At 39.2% G+C, this 21,434-nt stretch overlaps 1 protein-coding gene across 1 annotated transcript in view; it reads left to right on the top strand.

Annotated features, from left to right (window-relative positions):
- nphp4 (nephronophthisis 4) overlaps positions 1 to 21,434 on the top strand; it is a 161,089-nt gene that overhangs the window by 36,267 nt on the left and 103,388 nt on the right. The window contains exons 5-6 of the mRNA XM_053317118.1: positions 1,673 to 1,822; positions 4,905 to 5,041. Of these exons, the coding sequence (XP_053173093.1) occupies positions 1,673 to 1,822; positions 4,905 to 5,041 (287 nt within the window). The remainder of the gene's footprint in view (positions 1 to 1,672; positions 1,823 to 4,904; positions 5,042 to 21,434) is intronic.

Here is a 21,434-nt window from a genome sequence, read left to right as displayed (position 1 = left end):
CAGGTAAATCTCTTTGTATTTCACAGTATAACATTTTTAAATCTGGTGTCTGTGGTAACATTCCTGCACTGGCATGATGCATTTAGTAAAGCATTTACCTCAACCAGCAATGACTGGTTTGGAATACGCACACAGTTCTGTTTGTACAATGTAGATACTGTATACTGCATTGCATATAGTCTGTGCCATCACAAATTTTGGACCTCAAGCGGACACGGGCAGATGATGAAGTTTACATCCCTCTTGGACCCCTTTGGCATTGCATAGGTGATTGCACGACTTGAATTACAAATTACTGTTTCGGAAATGTGTGGGTTGTCTGCCACAACAATGATTAAGGCTATCTAGGTTTAGGAAACTAAAATTAATTAATTAAAGTTAGGGAAGGATGATAGTTTTGTCAACAGAAGCCAAGATTGACCTTTGGTTGGGGTCCATAAGAAATCCTGCAACATTCTACCAATGTCATGGTACGCCCACCTTTGCCTTTGAGAGACAAGAGTCATATTTCAACAGGTTACATGTCAGGAGAACAAAAACATAGGTTGTTTAAAATGTTTGGACAAACAACCAATGCTGCAGGTTTCCTGAAGAGGAGGTATTAATTTTTGCTTGAACTCTTGCATTAATCTTTCTTCTGTAAGCTCTCAAATTACAAACATAAAGTTCTCATGCTACCTGTAGCCATGATAATAATAATTACTGAAAAAGGTTCAATCATTTAAGTTTATTTACCGAAGTTTAAACATGCAGTTCACAACTTAGAACATCACAAACTTTACACAAGTAAGTTTTAGTTTGGAACTATGAAACTGGATTACATAAATTATACAGGTGTTGATGATATTATGGTGATGGCAGAGTTTACACATCTGTTGCCCCAGTTTGAACTCAACGGTCTGTTTATGTACTGTTGTCATGCTGTTAGAAAAGTTGGAAGCTGCAATAAACTGTCATACCACTTGGTTAACCGTGATAATTATGAACCAAAACATACATCACTTAAATCCTCTCACACAATACCAACATTAACCACTCATCTTCAGATTGCTGAACCAGCCAGCTTCCTGTATCGATTGTCACTGGTACTGCTGAAGGTGCTATCATTAACCCTGTCAGAGTGAAAGATTATGACGGTGTTCAGGCTAGAGGTAAGTCAACATACGCAGCACATCAAACACCACTTTGCTCACCCTCCAAATGGTCCATGATTTGTGTTGATGGCAGGAGGGTCTTCACTCGTCATTGGATGACCTGCCTGAAAGATGACAATGTCTACATCATTGCTCATACAGTGCCTCATCTACGCTGCAGCACTTTTTGTGGAGGAGCATGTTTTCCAAGTTGAATGGTTGTCATTTTCGGTTAAGGCCTGGAAAACGATGCCTGCAGTGTAATGGAACATTGCGCCTAGGTCACCACCAGCTAAATGGAATATTGAAAAATGGACGTGTCTGCCTGTTGCGTGTCATGTTGTCAGGTGACTCACTGCTTCTCAGGAAATATTGCACTGTGATGCACCAAGGAGACAAATGACATTTCTTTGGGTGGGTTAGGGATGATGGTTGAGTGGAATATCATCTGTAACTCATTTGTATTCAGAGTAGCACTTTGTCTATTTATCATAAAATACATGCAAAAATAATAAAACAATTTTGTTATGTGTTTGCAGACAGCAGTCTCTTCAAGAGTATCGATGGAGCACATTTGATCTGTGTGGTGAAAAGCCATCCTGCACTGGTTACCATGATGCACCTCCTTCCAGAGAATATCCTTGTGTCTGGAGATGAGAACATTCCTGGACTTGCAGCCTCTCCAGCAGGTAAACTATCCTCTTGCCCTCATTCATGTGAGCCCCAGCTCCTATTACTCGGAAAGTGTAAGGTCAAACAGTGAATAAACACACTCCCTTTCAATAACCAATGCTCTTTTAAGATGTTTTAAGATCTTTGACTCACATTTACTTCAGTAAAAAGTCTTGGCTGACGAGAGTAGCCGTTTTTGAGTACTGTAAAACTCAAAAAATGCTTGAGAAGTCTGAGTCAGTTTGTGTTGACAGTTGGAAGATAAAAAATGTTAGTGTTTAAGTCAAATCCCTTCGGATCAAGTAGTGGCCTGTCACTCTCATTAAGATTATTTAAAAAATGCTGATTTGAGAAAAGTGTGGGAGATATTCTAAAAATAGCAGAAAAACGATGAGTAAATGGTAAAACTACTCGTTGTGCCATGACTGAGAATTATTTCATAATCCACATTATTCAGGTTTCAGTGTTGAGTCACAGCTCACCCAAAGTTCACCTTACACTTATAAAATTCACTCACCTCCAGCATTTCCTGCTGGCTTTACAGTGTTTTTTGCCCATGTCTCTTCTTCCTCATTTTCTTGGCCATTTTAGCATATATTGAAAAAAAAAAAAAAAAAAAATCAGTCATCAGTCTGTGTTGATGAAAACATATGTAGGGTGTCTGTTCCCACAGTTTATGAAAGTAGTACAAGATATTCACTGATCAATAGTGGAGCTACATTGATTATTTTGCTTGAAAATACTGTATCCAACTCTTGATGCACATTAAGTCCTCATACAGCTAATTGAAATGAACAAAGATATACTACAAAATAATAATACATTTGATTTTAAGCAACCTTCATGTAACCCAAGGACACTTTATATAGAGAAAACAAGCCAAAAACATGGCTCAACCCAACATCTTCAGCACATATCAAGTGCAATCTTGCATAGCAGACTTCAGCAGCAACTATCTTGTCTTTCCCCAACTGTCAAAATAACATACAGGACATTCATCATGGTATTTATTTGTGGCATTTTTTTTGGGGAACTTGGTTCTATCAGAAGTTGAAATGTACTTAGAAAGTAAGTTTCTAAGGGAGAATGTAATGAAGTCTGACAGTGCGGAGCTATAATCATTGGGAGTCAGTGGGAGGTATGGTAGCAGGCTAATCCTCTTCATGTTCTGGGGCTGTGAGCAGCAGAGACCTAAGCTGCCTTTTAAGACCACAGCCACCGGCTTGATATTCACACCGCATTCAGAACAGTCCAACTCTGTGCTCCAGAGACAAGGGCTGCAATGAAACGCTTGATGGCTACATTACTCTTGAAGAGATTACAATCACACTGGCTATTTTCTCTTTGTTGTGTCTGAAAGGGGTGATTGTGGACTTCAAAGGCTTTCCTGATTCATCCATTGGCGGAGGTGCTTTCTCCAATTGATTCGATTCAATTTACGCCACATATCCAAATGTAAACAGATATTGTTGGATTGTTTGACAGCATAAGTGCGTGGGGTAAATATTTAGTGATTGGCATGAGGTAGCTTAAACACAAATCAATGGAGCAGTCATTCAGAAGGAGTTGTTGTCTCTTAGTTACAAGTTCCAGTCAAATATATTCATAATCATGGAGTGAAGTTTGACCTTGTAAAAATTTGCTGCCAAAGACACTGTGTATTTCCTCACCCAGCTGTTGGATATCTTTGTGAGGGTGTATGAAATATGACAATAAATGACTAAATGCTGATTTTGGTATTAGCACTGGCAGTATGCTAGAAGTCTACAATGTTGAACAATGTTATAATGTTTTAGGAAAATGTACATCATCCCTACCAATCATTCACATCCCTTATTATTTTACTCTCCACTGCCTGTGTTTTATTCTCTGTACTGTCATCACGCCACCAGTTATAATGAGTACAACTATGAACCACCATCGTTAGTGAAGACAACAGACTTAAGTTACTATCACAATTTTCCATATCAGCTGGTAAAAGAGACGTTCCCAGTTGTGAATGAAATGGCGGCGTAGACAGTAAATTGAGAGTTATTTATGCAGTCCTATGAATTCCAGATGACCTCCAGGTATGTCATCTAATCATCAGCATATACCCAGTGTTGACAGTCAAGGGGAAGATAGTGATTTTGAGCCAGTGCTAGCTGAAAAGTCCTGGAATCATCAAAGTTCACCAAATTGCTGTCGAGACATTTCACTCGATTCACCAAACTCTTTTAGATTGTACCAAAATCTGTGCCAATCCACCTAGTACTGTGAGATGTATGATGAGACGTTTCACTGGATAAAGTGAAAACATTAACCTGTTGATAGTGCAAGATGATAGGCCAGAGGATCACCGCAGTCATTAGGATTCATCCTCTTGGCATCATGGATATTTCATTACTACATTTGATGCCACCCGATGCAATAGCTGTTGAGATATTTAATGTGGACCAAAGTGGTGGATCGCTTGCCACACTGGCATTGCCATCCATTGAGCCATCCGCTAGCCTGGCTAAAAATGCAAACAACAGGAATGAAGGTCAGTGCTGAACATTCATTCTTTGAGCATATAACATTTTAAAGTGGAGCGTCTCTGGAGTCCAGGGTGAGGCAGATGTTTTAATAATTAAAGCTGCCATGTAACTGCAAGGGTTTCTGGAAACCAACCATTTGGCACTGAGTTGACACCACTGTTTTACTGATTAAGTAATATGGTGACATTCAGCATACTCAGCGAACACACACACACACAAGTGCAGTCAGCATGTTTATGACACTGTATCAAACCATGTATTTTCCACTTTACCTCTCTCTTTTAGGCTTCTACAACTTCTGGTATGCCATGATAAATTTTCTGGGGGCGATGGGGATTGTCAGTGAATTTTATAAATGGGTCACAAACAGTAATATACTGAAATTTTCAGCTGTTTCATCCTTTTATCATACTAGATGGTGGTTTTCAGCTGTTTTCCTTCCACAGCAATCTGTACCGAGTTGAAAATAAAATTAGCAAATCAGAGAGGGATGTCTGAAATGCTCTAAAAATAAGTGAAGAAAATCATATAAATGTCATGGCATGGTCATACTTTGACGCTATGTTTGCACTGTTACCAGGAGATGCTCTGCTGAGGCCTCAGCTGCTCAAGATGCTGCCCTTCACCCTGAACAGACTGACCATCTCCCTCCAGCCGTCCCTGGAGAAGTTTGAGAGCCAGCTGCTGCAGCTGATCAATGCGGACTGCCATAACACGGTAAGCCCAGGCTTTCGAAACACGCGGCCTCGATAGCCCTTGCACATGCCACATAGGGACAGTAACAGAGTTCACGAGAGGTGTGCATTGCAAGTGAAGGAATGACCTCTTTTCTACAACCATGTCCAATCATCTTATGATCTACTGTGTATTTCTCATCTACAGTGTGACCACTTGAATTGCTTGTGCACCTAAAAATAGATGATCTATTGAGAAAAACTGCATTTACAGGATGAAGGGAAATATTGAATTATGCATACTAGTAAAGAAAATCTGTCTGTTGAACATATTACTTTCTACATCTTTTAAACACAGATGGTGCGCTTACATGGGAAAAAAGGAACCTTACAGTTTTATGATATAAAGGCACATACACATTCCGATAACATTTCATCCTTCTGAGGTACACTCCTCAAATTAAAGATGGCCACGATGGCCTTGACACACCTCTGCCAAGATTATTTTCTCCTGCCTGATGCTTTCCTTTATCTCACTTTCCGTTTCTTTAGCCTGCAAGCACAAGCCCGTTTACAGCTGCCACTGCAATTTAAGGCACATCACCTCCCGAACTAAATGGGGCTTATCTATCCTCTTCCTTTTTCTTGTCTACGGAAACCCCAGATGGTTAACCATATTTGACAGGTGCAACTATGGACCAGCAATTATTTGTACAGTGGCATTGCATGGGTCCTATCTGTTCATTTCAGCCTAAATGAGATGTGTCTTTGGTAGGGATGAGAATTGATATGACAATGCTGTCGCTCTGTATCTCCCTCCTGCTGTTCTTTGATAGTGCTGAGCTGGATCTTCCATTTCAAACACAGAGAATCAGGGCAGTTGTTTTAGAGTTTATTAAGTGGAGAAGATGCTACGCACTAGTGTCTCCACCTTGTAAATTCATACACTATACCAAGTGCACCTAAGATGGAATAACTGCCTAAAGATTTGTTCCACAAAACTGCTGCTGGCACTGAGCTTTGAATATGTGAGGAAAAGCCTATGCCATAAGAAGGTGGTTTAAAGTTTAGAGTTAGCAATGTGAAAAAATGGGGTGTCAGTGTTTTGCAATTATATTGCAGTAACTTATTTTCAGAAATTGTGGCCTGGGAAAATCAAAAGAGTAACTTACAGTGATGACATTTTTTGCCCATTTATTTCATTTTGCAAAATATGAACACATTTACTGCCAAAAAGTATATTTATGCTATTTAAAATCTCATAATACCTGCTTTTTATAATACACATAATCCAAAACTAATCATCCAACACATTAACACATATCAAATAGTCCTCTGTTTTACTCCATCTGTAGTGAATCAAATATTTGATTTGATTCACTACAGATGGGTGAGATTGAGCACAAAGCAAAATGTGTCAAATAACAAGTGACCTCTGATGACTCACTCAAAAGCCCAGAGAGAAAGCCATAATTTGACATCATTTTGACCACATTACAACATCTGACAAGGCTTTCAAAATTTGAAATAATTGATGGTGTACGAACCCCTGCATACTTTTTATTCCCATCTACACGTTTTTATGCATGCAGCCCCAAACTCCACTCAATGGATTTTAGGTGTATTTATGTGCACTGGTTTAAAAAAATAATGAACTGAATTAAAATAATGAAAGTGTTATCGTAAAACATATACAGAATATTTTAAAAAAGAGGGCAAAATGTTGCTGCTCTGGGTAGCAGGTGACAGGCTGTCTGATTCAGCCTTTTTTCCTTTTTCCTTTAAGTTACTGTATATTATAGAGCGTATTACATTGACCGTGCCTTGGGCCACCCTCAAAGCCTTATGGGAAGCGCTGTCCTTTCAGGGGTCCATCCCCCCTTCCTTTCTGAACCACCCCTAGACCCTCGAGAGCTAGCCAGTTCTTTAGGGACAAGCAGACCTATTTAAATTTCATTATATTTAAAAGGAGACTTTATGGAGAATCAGCTCTCGGTAACTTTCCATGCTGCCCTGCCGCAGTGCAGTGAGTGCCACCATAGCAAAGAAGCAGCATTATCGTTGTCTCTAGAAGGGCCTAGTGCAGATTCAGTGACCATAAAAGGAAGGAGAGGAGAGAGATGATTGAATGACTTCGTAAAGGAACACTAAAGAAAAATTGCAGCTTACCATTCGGTGAGGCACATTCAAAAACTATACTCCCAAGGGTACAAACCACACCACCAATGCCATTCAAAGAGCAATGACCATTGTCACTCTCTTGGGACTGCTAGTGGGAGTTTTTGTTATTAGAAAAGATTTTTATATATGAGATCAAAAGATCTGTCTTGACCTTGCAAACAGTAGAATTACAAAGAAGATATTGCAGCTTTTATTTATAAGTTTTCAAAGTGATTGACAGGATGCCTCTACCTACTCTCCCACCCTCAGGTTCCCCAGCACCCCAACACATTGGTATCTTTAAAAAACACTAATTAAAACAGACACAAAATTCAATGATATTAAGTCATTAAAATTGGAAAAGTTGTGAAAAATTGAAACGATAGACTAAATCACCTGTGAGATATGACAAAAGTATATCTTGGGTTTGTGAGTACCCCAGTCGGTAGGATTAAGGTTAGATACAAATGATGGAAAGTGGGCCACAACTTTGCCTTCCTTTTCCACTATGAGGTAAGTGACACGTTAGCATGAATAATTTTCTCATTTTGGCGTTCACAGTTTTTTTTTATCTTTAGTGAGATGTGCTGTCAAGGTCTTCACAACCAGCCTAAGTTGTGTAGATTAGTTAAGTATTCCAGACTTTTATAACTTCAGTACTATGACGACATTCTCACGTCTGTGAGAGGTGTTAATACATGCAGAAGTCAGCTTGATTGCAGCTTTTAATTAAAGTGTGCATGTGAGAGAGACACATAAACGCAGACAGAGGAAGAAAGAGTGTGTGTGATCTGTGTGACCTTTAAAAGTGTGACTCCAGCTGGATTGTCATCAAGCTGTCTCTGAAGTGATGCTGACACCTCAGCCGCCAACTCAGTTTTACCGTTGTGTGTGTGTGTGTGTGTGTGTGTGTATGTGTGTATGTGTGTGAGTGAGAGACTCCATGTCAGTGTGTCTGTGCTTAAATTGGTATCGAGGCAGAAATGGAGTGACAAAAATGAAGAGGAATGGGGTGGCGGATGAATGTACAGTGCAGCATGAGACGAATCCTTTATGCTGCCTGCTAGTCTGACATACAGTCTTCACATAATCTCCCCTTAAGTATTTCTATTTTTAGCCCGACAAACTATCACAGTGTGGCTTCTTTTCACAGTCCACTTTCCCATATATTACAGAGCAAGTGCCCCAGTTGATATGCTTTTCATGTGAACTACTGTAGCTACTTTCCATAGCTTTATCACATTCTTTAATGAGCAAGAGAATAATTTGAACTGTGGTCTCGAACTTCTCAAAACACACTCTGACCTCCATTTGAAAAAGCTCATATTATTCATTTTTAGGGTGGCTTGAACATGTCTGCCTTTCCCAAGTTTGAGTGAAGCCAAAGGCTACATCACCTCAAATGACCTATAGCAACCTTGCACCTACATCTTCAATAAAATCTATTACTCTTGATAAAAGGGCCTGTGATTTTGTCAGAAATTATGCAACATCTTGGCTTATGATCAAAAGAGCGTGGAGAACAGAAGATGATGAAGAGGAGGAGAGGAGCAGCTGAGGACCGATGCCACGCCGCAGGCAGAACAAAATGCCTTAGGCTGATTTAATGAATGGAGAAAGACTCTGCCAACAAAGAGCTCCAGGAAGTTTTCATTTGTCCTGAAAGAGGAAAACTCGCTCAAAGTAGGACTGCCCCTGTGGATGCGGTACTATAAAAAAGACAAGGAGGTTGAACATTTCAGAAATAAGAGGTGTCTCGCACATTGTTCTCTGAGGACACTGAATTTGGCTGCACCTCCAAATGTGCCAGCTGAGTGCCTCCTCCTTATCATAATTAGGCCCGTAACCACTGTAACCGACGCAGTACAAAGGAGAGGGGTTTAATGCACTTGCCTCACATCAAATATTCATGAAATGCTGGTCTTCGTAATGATTGACGATCCAATGATGCGACAAAATAGACTGCGAGTGGTTATAGACCCTATAAGTCAGACAAGACAGAGATTGCACAGGGATTGAAAGAGGAAAGATAGCTTCATAAACTTCTCAGAGTCAATGCTTTTTTAATGTTTCTTCCGTTGTTATAATGTGTTAAGAGAATCTGAACTAATTGAACAATATGACCTCCAGGAGACAGATGAAAGAGAAATGAGGTTTCTTTGCACACACAGACCTGATGTAGAGTACGTACCTTATCAGTGGGAATCGTCAATCACTAATGGAATCTTGATTATTGTACGTTTTGCATTATTCAGAGGTCTAGTTTAATAAACTTTAAAAGTATTAATAAGCAGTGATAACCACAATTACATCTGAGAATTCTTCATCATCACCATATCTTTTCTTGATTAAAGCATTACTCAAGAGCGGCTCATATTTTCAAGGTGGGATCATCATTGTGATCTAATGCAAATCTACATTACCTGTAAATTGCAGTGTAAATTCCAGAAATTGCCTTCTATATTAGCGAGTTTATAATGAAAACAATCCTTATAATGCAGGATGAACCAGACTGAGAATAAGTCACAAAGTCTGCAGTAAGTGAAACGCTAGCAACCATGATTAACGTATTGCTTTCAGTGATGTTTGGAGCCTTGCCTTGAACTACTGACAGCTGAACAAAACACAGTAGCAACAAAAGCATTTCTAACAAATTGGAGGAACCGTCAAAGACTGCATTTTCTGAGCAAACAGAAATGCTTCCACTGGGTCTTGAAAAAAAAAACATAGCCCCACCTAAAAGTCATGTTTTTGCTTACATCCATCTTCTCACCTTGCTGCAGTGATGTAGAAACGCACTCAAGGGTGTCTCAGTACACAGCGACATCACTGTTGAGTGCAGTTACAGGTACAACAGAGTATACTTCAGATGTCAGGTGAAAGAGGTGAAACAGATTTGATAGTGTTAACCAGAGAGGTAGTGAAACAGTAAAAAGTGCTGTCTCATGTCTATGGCTTTCTAAAAAGTTTAAGAGTGGTTCCAAAATGTTAGCTCAATATGTATAACCTCCTTTTGCCAGTTGTCCTCACGCTATTTTTGTCTTGCAACTAGTTATTGGTTCAAGGATACTGGTTTTAATACTTGTATATTGATAGCAAATGCCATGAAAAGACCAAAATATCAGAGTCCTGCTAAGTATTTTTCTGTGTAATCACAGCCTGGTATCTCTTATTCCACTGTGCCATAGAGTTAAATTGTTGTCCAAAACTATTATAAATACACTGATGAACCACAACATTGCAACACTGGCATTGCATATTTCTGTCCTGTTGGTATTCATAACTGAATTCATTAGTAGAAATAACTGTACTAAACTATAATGGACTGCTGGTGGTGTAATACTGTATATGCAGTGGATCAAAGTGACATGTCTTATGCTCAGGGACAAGCGCTATGAAATAAGAAGGGAAATGGGAAGACAGCGGTATTAGTGTGTGTTTGACTTAATATTTTGGGATGTGAATTATGGGAGTGTTTCAGCAGTAGGGCAACAGTGATTTATCGGTGGAAGCGCTGTGCCAGTTAAAATCTGTTAAGGAGTAGGGGAGTGGGAGGATGAGAGCGGCATGCTAATGATGCTGCCACTGTTTCTTGCCATGGATGACTCACCCTCAATATGGGGGAGCTAACATCCACTGTGTGGGTAGCAACACACACACACACAGACACACACACACACACACACTCAGAAACGTAGATGACTTAAACCTCCTCTGTATGATTAAGCTAAAACCCAAAACATTCATGTAATGCTCACTCTGCTTCACTGCAGATTTGTTGTGTAGGTCACTGTCCTGACTGCTGTATCATTAATTGGTTAATACTGACAAGTTCTTCATGACTATGTGACAGATGTGCGATACACACAAACACTCAGAGAAGCATCTCAGAGAAGCGTCATTTGTTTGCTGTTTTTTCAAAGATGAGAAACATGCCAGAGTTGTGTAACTCACTTGATAATTGGCTTATACAAAACTCATTTGGGACATAATTTCACCTGCTTTCTGTTTCTCACACTCTCTTGCGCTTTCTTTCTTTCTATCTCTCTCTCTCCCTCACTCCCTCTCACACAGACGCACTTGCACACACACAGACTCACACCCCTTGAGATGACAGTTGCCATCTGTAGTTATTACTTTTACAACAGCCTACACATTGATTTCACAAAGTACTGACACAAAAACTTACTGATGAATAGCTGATGCTTTTTAATGGTGCCACCCAGAAAAAAAATCTACTTTGCAAAAACTATGCCCATCGTAGACATATTGTACCGCAGTGATAGCTGCCACGACATTCACGTTGCTATGGTTACAAACTTGCATTTACTGGCACCAAAGAATAGATTACAAATGACTGCTGAGCCCAATAAATGAAAATTAAATTAGTCAGATTATGAAACGAAGAATAAATATTGAACTGTAGAGTGAGTATGTGTGTATTTTTGTACATAAACAAAACCATGCCATAACTAATAAGAGTCAGTGGGGGGGCGGGATGGGAGACAAATCCTGTTAACAATTGCTGTGTTAACAGGAGAAAACATAAATCAACTTGAACATGAAATAAATATTTGATATTCTAATGGTCTTATGGTGGATTCAGCACGGTGTATTTTCAGAAAAGAGTTAGTTTTGTTGGACTGGTTCACACAAATATGTTCCCTACATTGTATTAGTTAGTGCAAATGGAATAGGATGATTGTGGAACCAAGCATGTACCACTTGTCAAATATCGGTTTATTCTAAGTCAAACTAGTCAAGAGTTTTCAGTTTACACCATAGACTGTATATAAGAAATGGACGTAACATCCGTGACGTCACCCATTGGTTTGTGGACTGCTGCTCGGAAGCCAATAGTATCGAATCTAGGCAGCGCCATCTTGAAAATTTCAGGTGCATGCTGGGAAAAAATGAACACGGATTCTACTTATATGGGCATGAGGCGGAGTCATGGACGGACGTATGGGCGGGACCAACGGCAGAGCGGGGAGGCTGCGATTGGTTGCGAGGGCTGGATCTCAAGGACATTGGTCAATCAACCTGTCAATCACAACGTAGCCATGTAGCCTGCTTTATCGTCAAATATAAAATCAGGGAGGCCAAAATTTCACAAATGAACATCATACTGCATTGAAGAAGGCTTTAAACTAGCGATTGAGACCATAAACACATTTTGAAAACGTTTACTGAGGTTAGAAATCAAGTGAGTTGGTGAATTCTCCATTGACTTGTATAGAGCCGGAAGTCTTTTGAACACAAAATGATCGCCCCCTGGTGACATTTTGATAGAATGCAGCTCTAAGTTACTTCCGCATTGGCTTCTTTTCAGAGGACAGGAACTCCCCGCCTGGTTTACACCTACATTTGAGTTAAGCACAAGATGTAATCTCAGACATCACACTTCACATGCTTCAGGCACATTTTACGACTGGGTGTACGTCTAACTGATGCCACTGGCCCCCAGTGAACACCAGTCTCAGTGGGACCAGATCCATTTTTATCCAGTGAGCGAATGTTGACTGGAGTGATAGACTGGCTGGCCTGCTTGCGTTAGCTTTTAGTTTAGCTAACAGACTGGCCCGCTAACCCCTCTTCTGCTTTCATGTACACCTTTTCTTCTTGTCTCTGAGACTGCTTCACCAGTCTGAGCCCACAAGGCATTGTGTCCTCAGGAGCTGCAAACTGCTGAGTGCTGCTCTAAGCTGTTGGTTTGGTTAAAGTGAGGCGGGCGATTAGTTAATAATGTTCAGAAGTTTAGTTGTGCTACACCTTCCTGGGCTGGTTGCACTGGTCATATTAGCTACACACTTACTTATGTTAAGATTCTCTAACAGTCTGTTCACCATAACCTGGAGCCAGAAATGCGCTGCACTGCTGTATGCTGCCATGAATATATTTGCATATTTATAGATTCTGGACTAGTTTAATGAGGGAGAAGAAGTAGATGAAATTTTAAGGATTTCAAAGTGGTAATTATAAATATTTGCAGAAAAACCAAATCAGACACACCGTTATTGTTCCAAGCAGAGTATATTTATACATCTTAATATACGGCTGGAGAGAATCTTTAACTACTTAAACACCAGTGCTGGCCTGTGACAAATCCTTCAATGTCTGACTCATGTTTTATGATACTGCCTTTACTTTGCCAATGTTTGTGTTCTCACAGAAGTTGATGCTGTAGGTGTTAAAGTACTAATAACTGCTAATTAAGTTTTATAAACAGCTTGTGTGTCCCCTGCAGGATGTAGTCTAATAAAGCCCTGATATTTAGAAAATGCTGAAGAGCTTTTGTATTTCATTGCAAGATTAATTATGTGGTTGTTACTGATCTCAGTTTCCTGAGTATGCATAAGTACACAGCTTGGTGGACACACACAAACACACAATAACACATGCACTGTGCATGCACCCTCTAAGTGTGCACTCACACACAAATAAGCATGAGACTGGGCAAACAAAATATAATGTGAGATAATGCGGATAATCAGAAATAAAAGGGAACATTATTAATTATGTTGTCAAGATAAGTAAGAAAAGATGTAATTAGCCTATGAGTCAGAATCATTTAAATGATTTTGCTGATTATATATTTCAGCTGAACTCTGCTTTGGCAGACATGAACAGGGAGACATTTTCCTCTCAGTGAGATGATAATGATACATGATAGCTGTGTTATTCATGTTTGGGCCAGACATGTGTAGTTGCAAAGGATGTTACTGAAATATGAAAAGGTGGCTCTCCTAGTCAAGGAAGACAAAGTACTTCAGAGTGCTCTGAAGAAGGCTCTGTGCCAAATCGCATAAGCATTTTCTATTTTGTAGTGAGCCAGTGAAATGTTAGTACAGTTAGTCCTTGACTAAGAAATTGTTGATGTGCTACCCTTCATATTTTTGGAACATACTTGGGTTCAGTACTCCACTGAGAATCCCATTGTTGAGGAGCAACCCCCCCCTCCAAGAAACTGCTAAGGGTTTCAAGTCTGAAGCTTTCTTTTTTTCATTCTTTCCACAACTACTCCTGACACTTTGTGTGTGGACAGGCGTGTGAAACACTATGAATGGCTTCCAGGAGGTCTCAAAAGTGTGCACCCTTGCCCCCATAATTCAACAATTATCACGTGTTCAAGTGTGAACATCACAGACACAGACATGGTACAAGCTAAAATTCGCTGCAAAACAAAGATGTTAGGGGGATGATATGGAATACAAATGGGCAATGGTCAGCATTGGGCTGCAGTCAAAAAATGTTTACATTACAGGCAGATCTCTTTAATATTGATTCAATCAATCAGATAAAGATTTGGTTAATAAAATGTAGGAACATACAACATTTTCCATAGTCCAGCCTACAGGTTTTTTTGTTCCATGTAGAGCTGCAACTAATGATTACTTTCATTATTGATTCATCTAATGACTTTGTTCTAAATGAAGTGATTGATTATTTGGCCTATAAAAAAGAAAAACTGCTCATCACAATATTCTAGAGCACAAGGTGACGCCATTAAAGGGGTTGTTGTCAAATAAATTCAATTCTGTTTAATGATAAGACCAAGAAAAACATTTAAGTATCTGAAATAATCAAATCGTTGGCAAAATAGCTGCTGATTAATTTTCTTTATATCAACTAATTAATCAAATAATCGACTAATCATTGAATACTTATGACCTGTCTCTTTTCAAAGATGCTGTTTTTACCTTTTCTGTCTTGGGATGTGAATGGCAATAACAGGTTTCAGAAGCCCTTATGGGGACCTGTGACCCTGTTATTGATTAGTGCCACGAAGCCCTGTCATGGCCATTTATTAAATCCCTACTCTGTGATTACGGGGTCAAGACCTATTTACTGTCTTGAGCCTCACATGTCCCAGTTGGAGCCATTAAAGAGAGCTTGCTCTCTCACTTCATCTCCTGCCCTTTGTGCACAAAGAAATAACCTTCAGAAACTAATTTATCCTCCTCCGAAAATCTCCCCTCATTTACCCCAAACTTGCACAATGAGGCAGCTGCTGCATTGCTTTCCATTTCTCTTCCAACTGCTATTATTTCTAAATTCGCTCTAAACGACTTTCTGTTTTTTTTTCAGCTGCTCCATTGTATTCAAATGACAGTGTCCCCAACCAAATCAAATTTGCTTACTAATATTTCATCCTCACCCCTCTTTCTCCCACTGCCTCCCCCAGCATTTGGACTGCTAAATTGAACCTAAGAGTATCATTGTTGTTACTGCACAACAATAATAACGCCATTTTCAGGTGTGAATACTCAACTGAGAAAATAATCTTTTGCTTCTGTACTTCAGAGTTTTTTGTGGTTGCTGTTGTTTTGTTTTGGATTGAAATTCAGACAGTGAAAGGGAATAAAAAACCTCCAACCTAGATAAAAAGTCAAATGAGTCTGCGTTAATACCATTTATGAGGTTTGGAATCAAATACCAGAAATCCTCAGCAAACATTCTGCACGACTATCCTCCAAGGAAATGCAAGGCCATTACTTTCAGAAGGGTTTTCTTTCAAAGATACCGTATATTATACCACTAGAGTTATCTTTGACTTCCTGTGAGCACTTTATCCTCAACACAGATTTAAAAGAAATGTGGTGATTTTTCTTTAAGATTGCACACATGTTGGAAATGTGGATTTTGCAGTTCAAGAAACATTTCTGTTGAGCCCTCAAGGCTGTATTATAAAGGTGTATATTGGCAACTTTGACTTGCTCTTGATGTGCTGAAGACTAACAGCCGTGATGGTCACCATTGCAGATAATAATGATGCACTATTTTCTTTCAGTTTATAGTGTTTTTTCTAACAGGAAATTGATGTTTAAGCAGTATGTTTAGTTTCCCTTTTACAACGCCCACACTAGGGTGACTCCTCTAATTAGGAGACAAAAAAAAAAACCCTACCACCAACTCATTTCTTTACAATGCTCTGCTTTTGTTTACTCTGTTAACAAAGCTCTAAAACAAACTGCCTCCAAAAGCATGCAAATTAGTACTGTTCTGCCTCCCACTTCCTTTTCTTTTAATGATACAAACAACATGTAGGCATGCTAGCCCCTAAGAATTTGCACTTTTTGTAACCCAGGGGTCAAGTATACATTATGACACTGCCTGGTTTAGGAATTCTAGAAGCAAGATCCGGGGGAATAGCACAAATATGACATAAAAGCAGGAGACAACAAGCTTATGTGTGTGTGAAAGTGAGAAAGACACACCCACGTGGCACCGGTGCGCTCATCACTCAGAAAAGTCCCTCTTCTGTGACTCTGGAAATGGAGTATAATTTAACTTGGGGGCCATTTCATTGTTCCCTTTAAGCTTCTTAGCTCTAAAATATTCATATTTCAGGCGAGGGAGGAAGAAATCTGTGACGGCAACAGACAGAGGCAAGAGGGAGAAGAAAGAGGATAGTGAGCAAGAGAGGTAGGGAGAGAGCGAAACTGACGGAGTGAGAAAAAAGAGCAATGAAATAAATGAAAGAGAAACTTGGAGGAGGGAGGGGCGAGTGAGGAGAGGGATACAGAGAACAGAAAGCTTCACTTTTAACTGATGTTCTCTTATAAACAACTTTCTAACTGTCTTTCTTTTATTTTCACTCTGAAACACTTCATGGCAAACCTGTCCAACAAGAGACAAAGCCATTTCCCTGTCATCTTCCTCAGCACTGGCTACAGTACAGGGAAAAGGTGAGAGCAGACAGGCTCTGAAGGAAAAGACACAATCATAATTATAATCTGGATGTCACTGAAAGCAATTATTTACAGATATCTAGTCATACTTGCTGTTACTGTGATATTTATTGTGTGTCAATTTAAAGACTATGTAATGTTTAACTTAGATAACTATATATAGATAATGTACAACAGCTGTATGAAAAGTAAACTCATTATATGACATACTGTAAGACACAATGACACATAACTTAGAGCTTTATTAACACTGCATGAGGAAATCAAATGAAGACCGTAGGAATAAGATTAAACAGTAGATTTATTTTGAGAATAGCATCCAAACACAAGATTTTGAGGTAATAATACATTATAATTATTATCTTGGATTTTCAAATGAGGTGTTTTACTCTTCTCTTTAAAATAGGGATGTTGTCTTTCTGTCTTACATTTAGCTTATCTGATTTACCATCCAGCTAGCTAATGTACACATTTTGATTTAATATTTGCAAGTTAAACTTTAATAACATAGATAAAATATATTTTCACCACTAATATCATCAAAACTTACTTGACTTTATGTAGTCCTTGGATTCAAAAGTGTAACTTTAATAGTCCAGGGTTCTAGAAGTCATGTGTGCATGAGATGGAGGAATGCACAGTGCGTGTAGGGGGTGTGGCCCTGCAGTAAGTAATGTGCTATGTGCCCTGTGCTATGTGCATGTGATCTGGTTGTTTTAACCAAGATGATGCTACAAGATGTTTTTTTCTAACCACATTTTAAGTTCTCAGTTATAGGCTAACATGCAATTTTGTAAATTTCCATAATTTTGTAACGCTAAGTAGAAAAGGCTGTGTAGAACTATAACAGATATTTTTTGACATTTTATATACAAAACATTTGATGAAATAATCAAGAAAATAAATGATAAATGGACTGTACTTATATAGCCCTAATCTAGTCTTTTTGACCACTCAAAGTGCTTTTACATTACATGTCACATTCACCCATTCACACACATTCATACACTGATGACAAAGGCTGGAGTTGGAGTTAAGTAACCCAAGGACATATCAACATGTGCGCTAGAGGAGCCAGGAATCGAACTGCCGATCTTCTGATTGGTGGATGACCGCCCTACCCCTTGAGCCACAGCTCAAATAATCGATAACAAAACAAGATCTCCTCACAGAGGGAAGACCTGAGAGTCAGTCAGATAAAGCATTGTTCAGTAATTACGTAATGGTGATTATGTTAATAAGTGACAAGTCCTTATATTAAAACCTTGTTTGTGTCTCTATTTAACACAATCACTTGTCAACAAGGTAGATTTTTCCCTTTTCATTCGCAACACCTCACCTTAACCATGTGGTGCATGCACAGGGATTTGATGTATGTTGTTTGTTTTTCATCATTTTCTCAGGTAATTAGTAATTATCCTGCTTGTCACGGTGCAAGCACCGTGCATGTGGTTGAGATGCGGATTGGAATGTATGATGTACACTCGTCTGTGAGGATACATCTTAGTCTTGGCACTCAGACAACAAACGCTAATTGAATGGAGCCTTAACCTATGTGATACAGCTGGAAGATGGTTATGTAACACTCCCAAAGCCAAATGAGAGCTGACACGATTTAAACAGGCTATACATATTGCAGAGTATTGCATTAATGAGTCACCATGTCCTCATATTGGTAAATAAAAAGTAAACTTTCACAAAACACACCACTGTGGCCCTGTAGACAAGGCCTGCTGGGTGTTCATTAGGAAAACTTGGCATATCAGTTTTGATTTTCTACCTGTCTTGCTTCTGTTCTTTAGTTGCCAGAATTGTACAAATATGTAACCAGCAGCTTGCTCTTTCTCACCACAAAATCCAGCACTTGAGATGAGAGGAGAGGTTTTACTGGAGATATTTTTAAAGAGCAAAGAGAGAAAGAAAGGAGTCACTTGAGGTTATGACTAGAAAAGCTAATCATCCATTCTCATCAAATGAGCAAAAAAGGGTATACCGCTGAGCACATATCGCTGCTTGTATGTGAGAGTTTGAGCATCAATAACAAGAGGAGGGTAAATAGGAAACAGCCAGACAGAGAAACGGATGGAGAGGGATTGAATCCTTCAGTGCAGAGATGTAAAATGAAGAGAGCAGCAGCACGCACTGGTGTATGTAGGCTGTACAGTAGCTAGCCAGGCAAGGCTGAAGCTCCTGCTGTTGCTGCTTTAAAAGAAAAACCTAAAACTGAATTGATATGCTAATTTGATTGAGAAGGTGTGGGTGGATATGGAGAGGGTTTTAAGCAGCGAGAGGGACAGAAAGAGAGAATGGTGAGAAAAGAGAGGGAAAGAAAGGGAGAGTGGGAGTGAGAGATGTGATGAGAAAATGAACGAAGAAGGAAAAGATTGAAATGAAAGAAATGGGAAGGAGTGGGACGTGAGGCAAGCTCAGCGTGGCTCCGTACTTTGGGGTTAGAGAGTTTACAGTCAATCACTGAGTACTTGTCTGTCGTCAGTGGCGGCAGCTACAGGGTGGCAGTACTGTCTTCACCAGCGCTTGCTAACACATTGACTTGTTTTTTAAACATTTGTTAATTAGCACATACAGTATATTGGGAAAAAGAAAATAACCATGATGTTCTTACCATATGGCATTCAATTATGGTATTAAAGGTTAACTCCAGATCATTGCAGCTTGGGTCTTATTTTCATACATCACTTTTAATAACATTGCACTTCACAAAGTAATTGAAAATAATGTGGGAAAACAGCGACAGCATTACATCAAAATCATATAGGGCAGTAGACACAGAGACGATCAGGCAGATTGAAAACAAGCACTTTCTTTGGAGATGAACCTGAAAGTGAATACACCCAAAATGTCAGTAATAATCCAGTATCCAACCGCAAGGCACAACTACGGCAAGAACAGTAGGTCAAGGTTAAACTGGTTGATCTATAAACATTGATGGTATCTTACAATAGGTAGTCTAGATAATTGCTTGTGTTTTAAGGTTGACTGAATCTGTTGGTATAAAAGGTCATGTTTCTGGCCCCACCTGACTTCTTCTTAGTCATGTCTCTGTGTTTCCAGATGTCACCATTTAACTTTGTGAGTACAATGTAGGGTTGGTTGAACATTTTCACTGTTATCACACTACCGATACCTTATGTTGCGAAATACATACAATTATTTTTGTCTTTTAAAGCAGAATTAGTGGATTTTTATGTAGTTGGGGTGCAGTGGAAGTTTCCATGACAAACATGTTAGAAAACTATTGCCTATTTGCACACCCAACAGACATGACATGATCCCACGTTTATATTTATATATATTTTTAAATACATTTTGAGAAAGAAAAAGAAAGGGCTGACATATGTGTAGCAATGTTGATGCCAAAATAAGAAGATTTTTCATTTATTTTTCTCCAGATGAAGTGAATCCTCTTTCGTCCAGATGCCTGAAAGAGGATTCACTTCATAGGACCCTAAATCTCTCTAAATTGTAACTCATTAATAGTGTGGCAAGAAGGGTAAGTGTGGTGCGAGAGGGAGATCACTGACAGACAGTCTATAAGGGTGCACAATGACCTGGCTTTGATGTTAAGAGGTAATTGGGACTCACTGTCATTGAGTTCCTGTAATTGTCACAGAAGAGATCTGTAGAGGAGATGTCGTCATACCTATTATTAGTAACTTTTTTGTTGTTTTTACACATAGTAGAATATGTTTTTCGAAATGGAGTATATTTGATCTTCCTCACTAGCAAACCATTACATATATGGGATAGAAACATAATCTCTTTGGTATCATTAATTATATACAGTTGTCTTTTAAATTTAGTCTACATGATCTGAAGGCATGTCAGTAGTATGTTGTGGACACCTGGACATTACACTAATATGTGAAAATCTCATCTCAAAACTGTGGGCATTAATCTGTTGCTACGACAACCTCCTCTCCATATCTGGTTGCCTGGGTGTGGGGATTTTTTCCAACTCAGCCACAAATACATCAGTGAGGTCAAACTTGGAAGATAATTTCTGTGTACACCTCGTCTTGTGCATGCAAGGGGGAGTTGTCATGTTGAAACAGGAAAGGGAGGCCCTTAACCCTTATAAGCAAACTATTGTGTAACTGATTGCACTGATTTAGCATTATACTTGTATAACACTGTTGGACTCACAGTTGATAACTTTTAAGAAAAAAGGGTTAAAATAATACAGCAGAAGTAGAGAGATTATGTTTTTTAATTAAGACTTTTTTCTTTTGTGTAAAAACCTGGCACCTGCATTACCCACAGTGCAACCTGACTGCCAGCAGTTTGGTCAAAGATGCCAAGTGTGTTATGCTAGTAGCAGTTAATATAGCCCCAAGCTGCTAGTCTTAAACAGAGATGAGCAGCAGGCTACAGAAGTATGGCAAGCTTACTTCTTTCGAGTTTACTTCATACCACCAGATTATTTTCATTTTCTGACTTCTTCAGTCTTCTGCTCAAACCAAAGTTGCCTCAAGTAATGTCACTTGAGGCAATATTGGGATGTAGTTTATTAGACTTCACGCAGTTCCCTCTGGAGCAACGAAAGGCTTCAGACAGCTTTTTTAC

Source organism: Scomber japonicus, chromosome 4 (genome assembly GCF_027409825.1).
Source record: "Scomber japonicus isolate fScoJap1 chromosome 4, fScoJap1.pri, whole genome shotgun sequence".
In the NCBI taxonomy this organism is placed as follows: Eukaryota; Metazoa; Chordata; class Actinopteri; order Scombriformes; family Scombridae; genus Scomber; species Scomber japonicus.
This window is presented reverse-complemented; position numbering and strand designations above follow the sequence as displayed.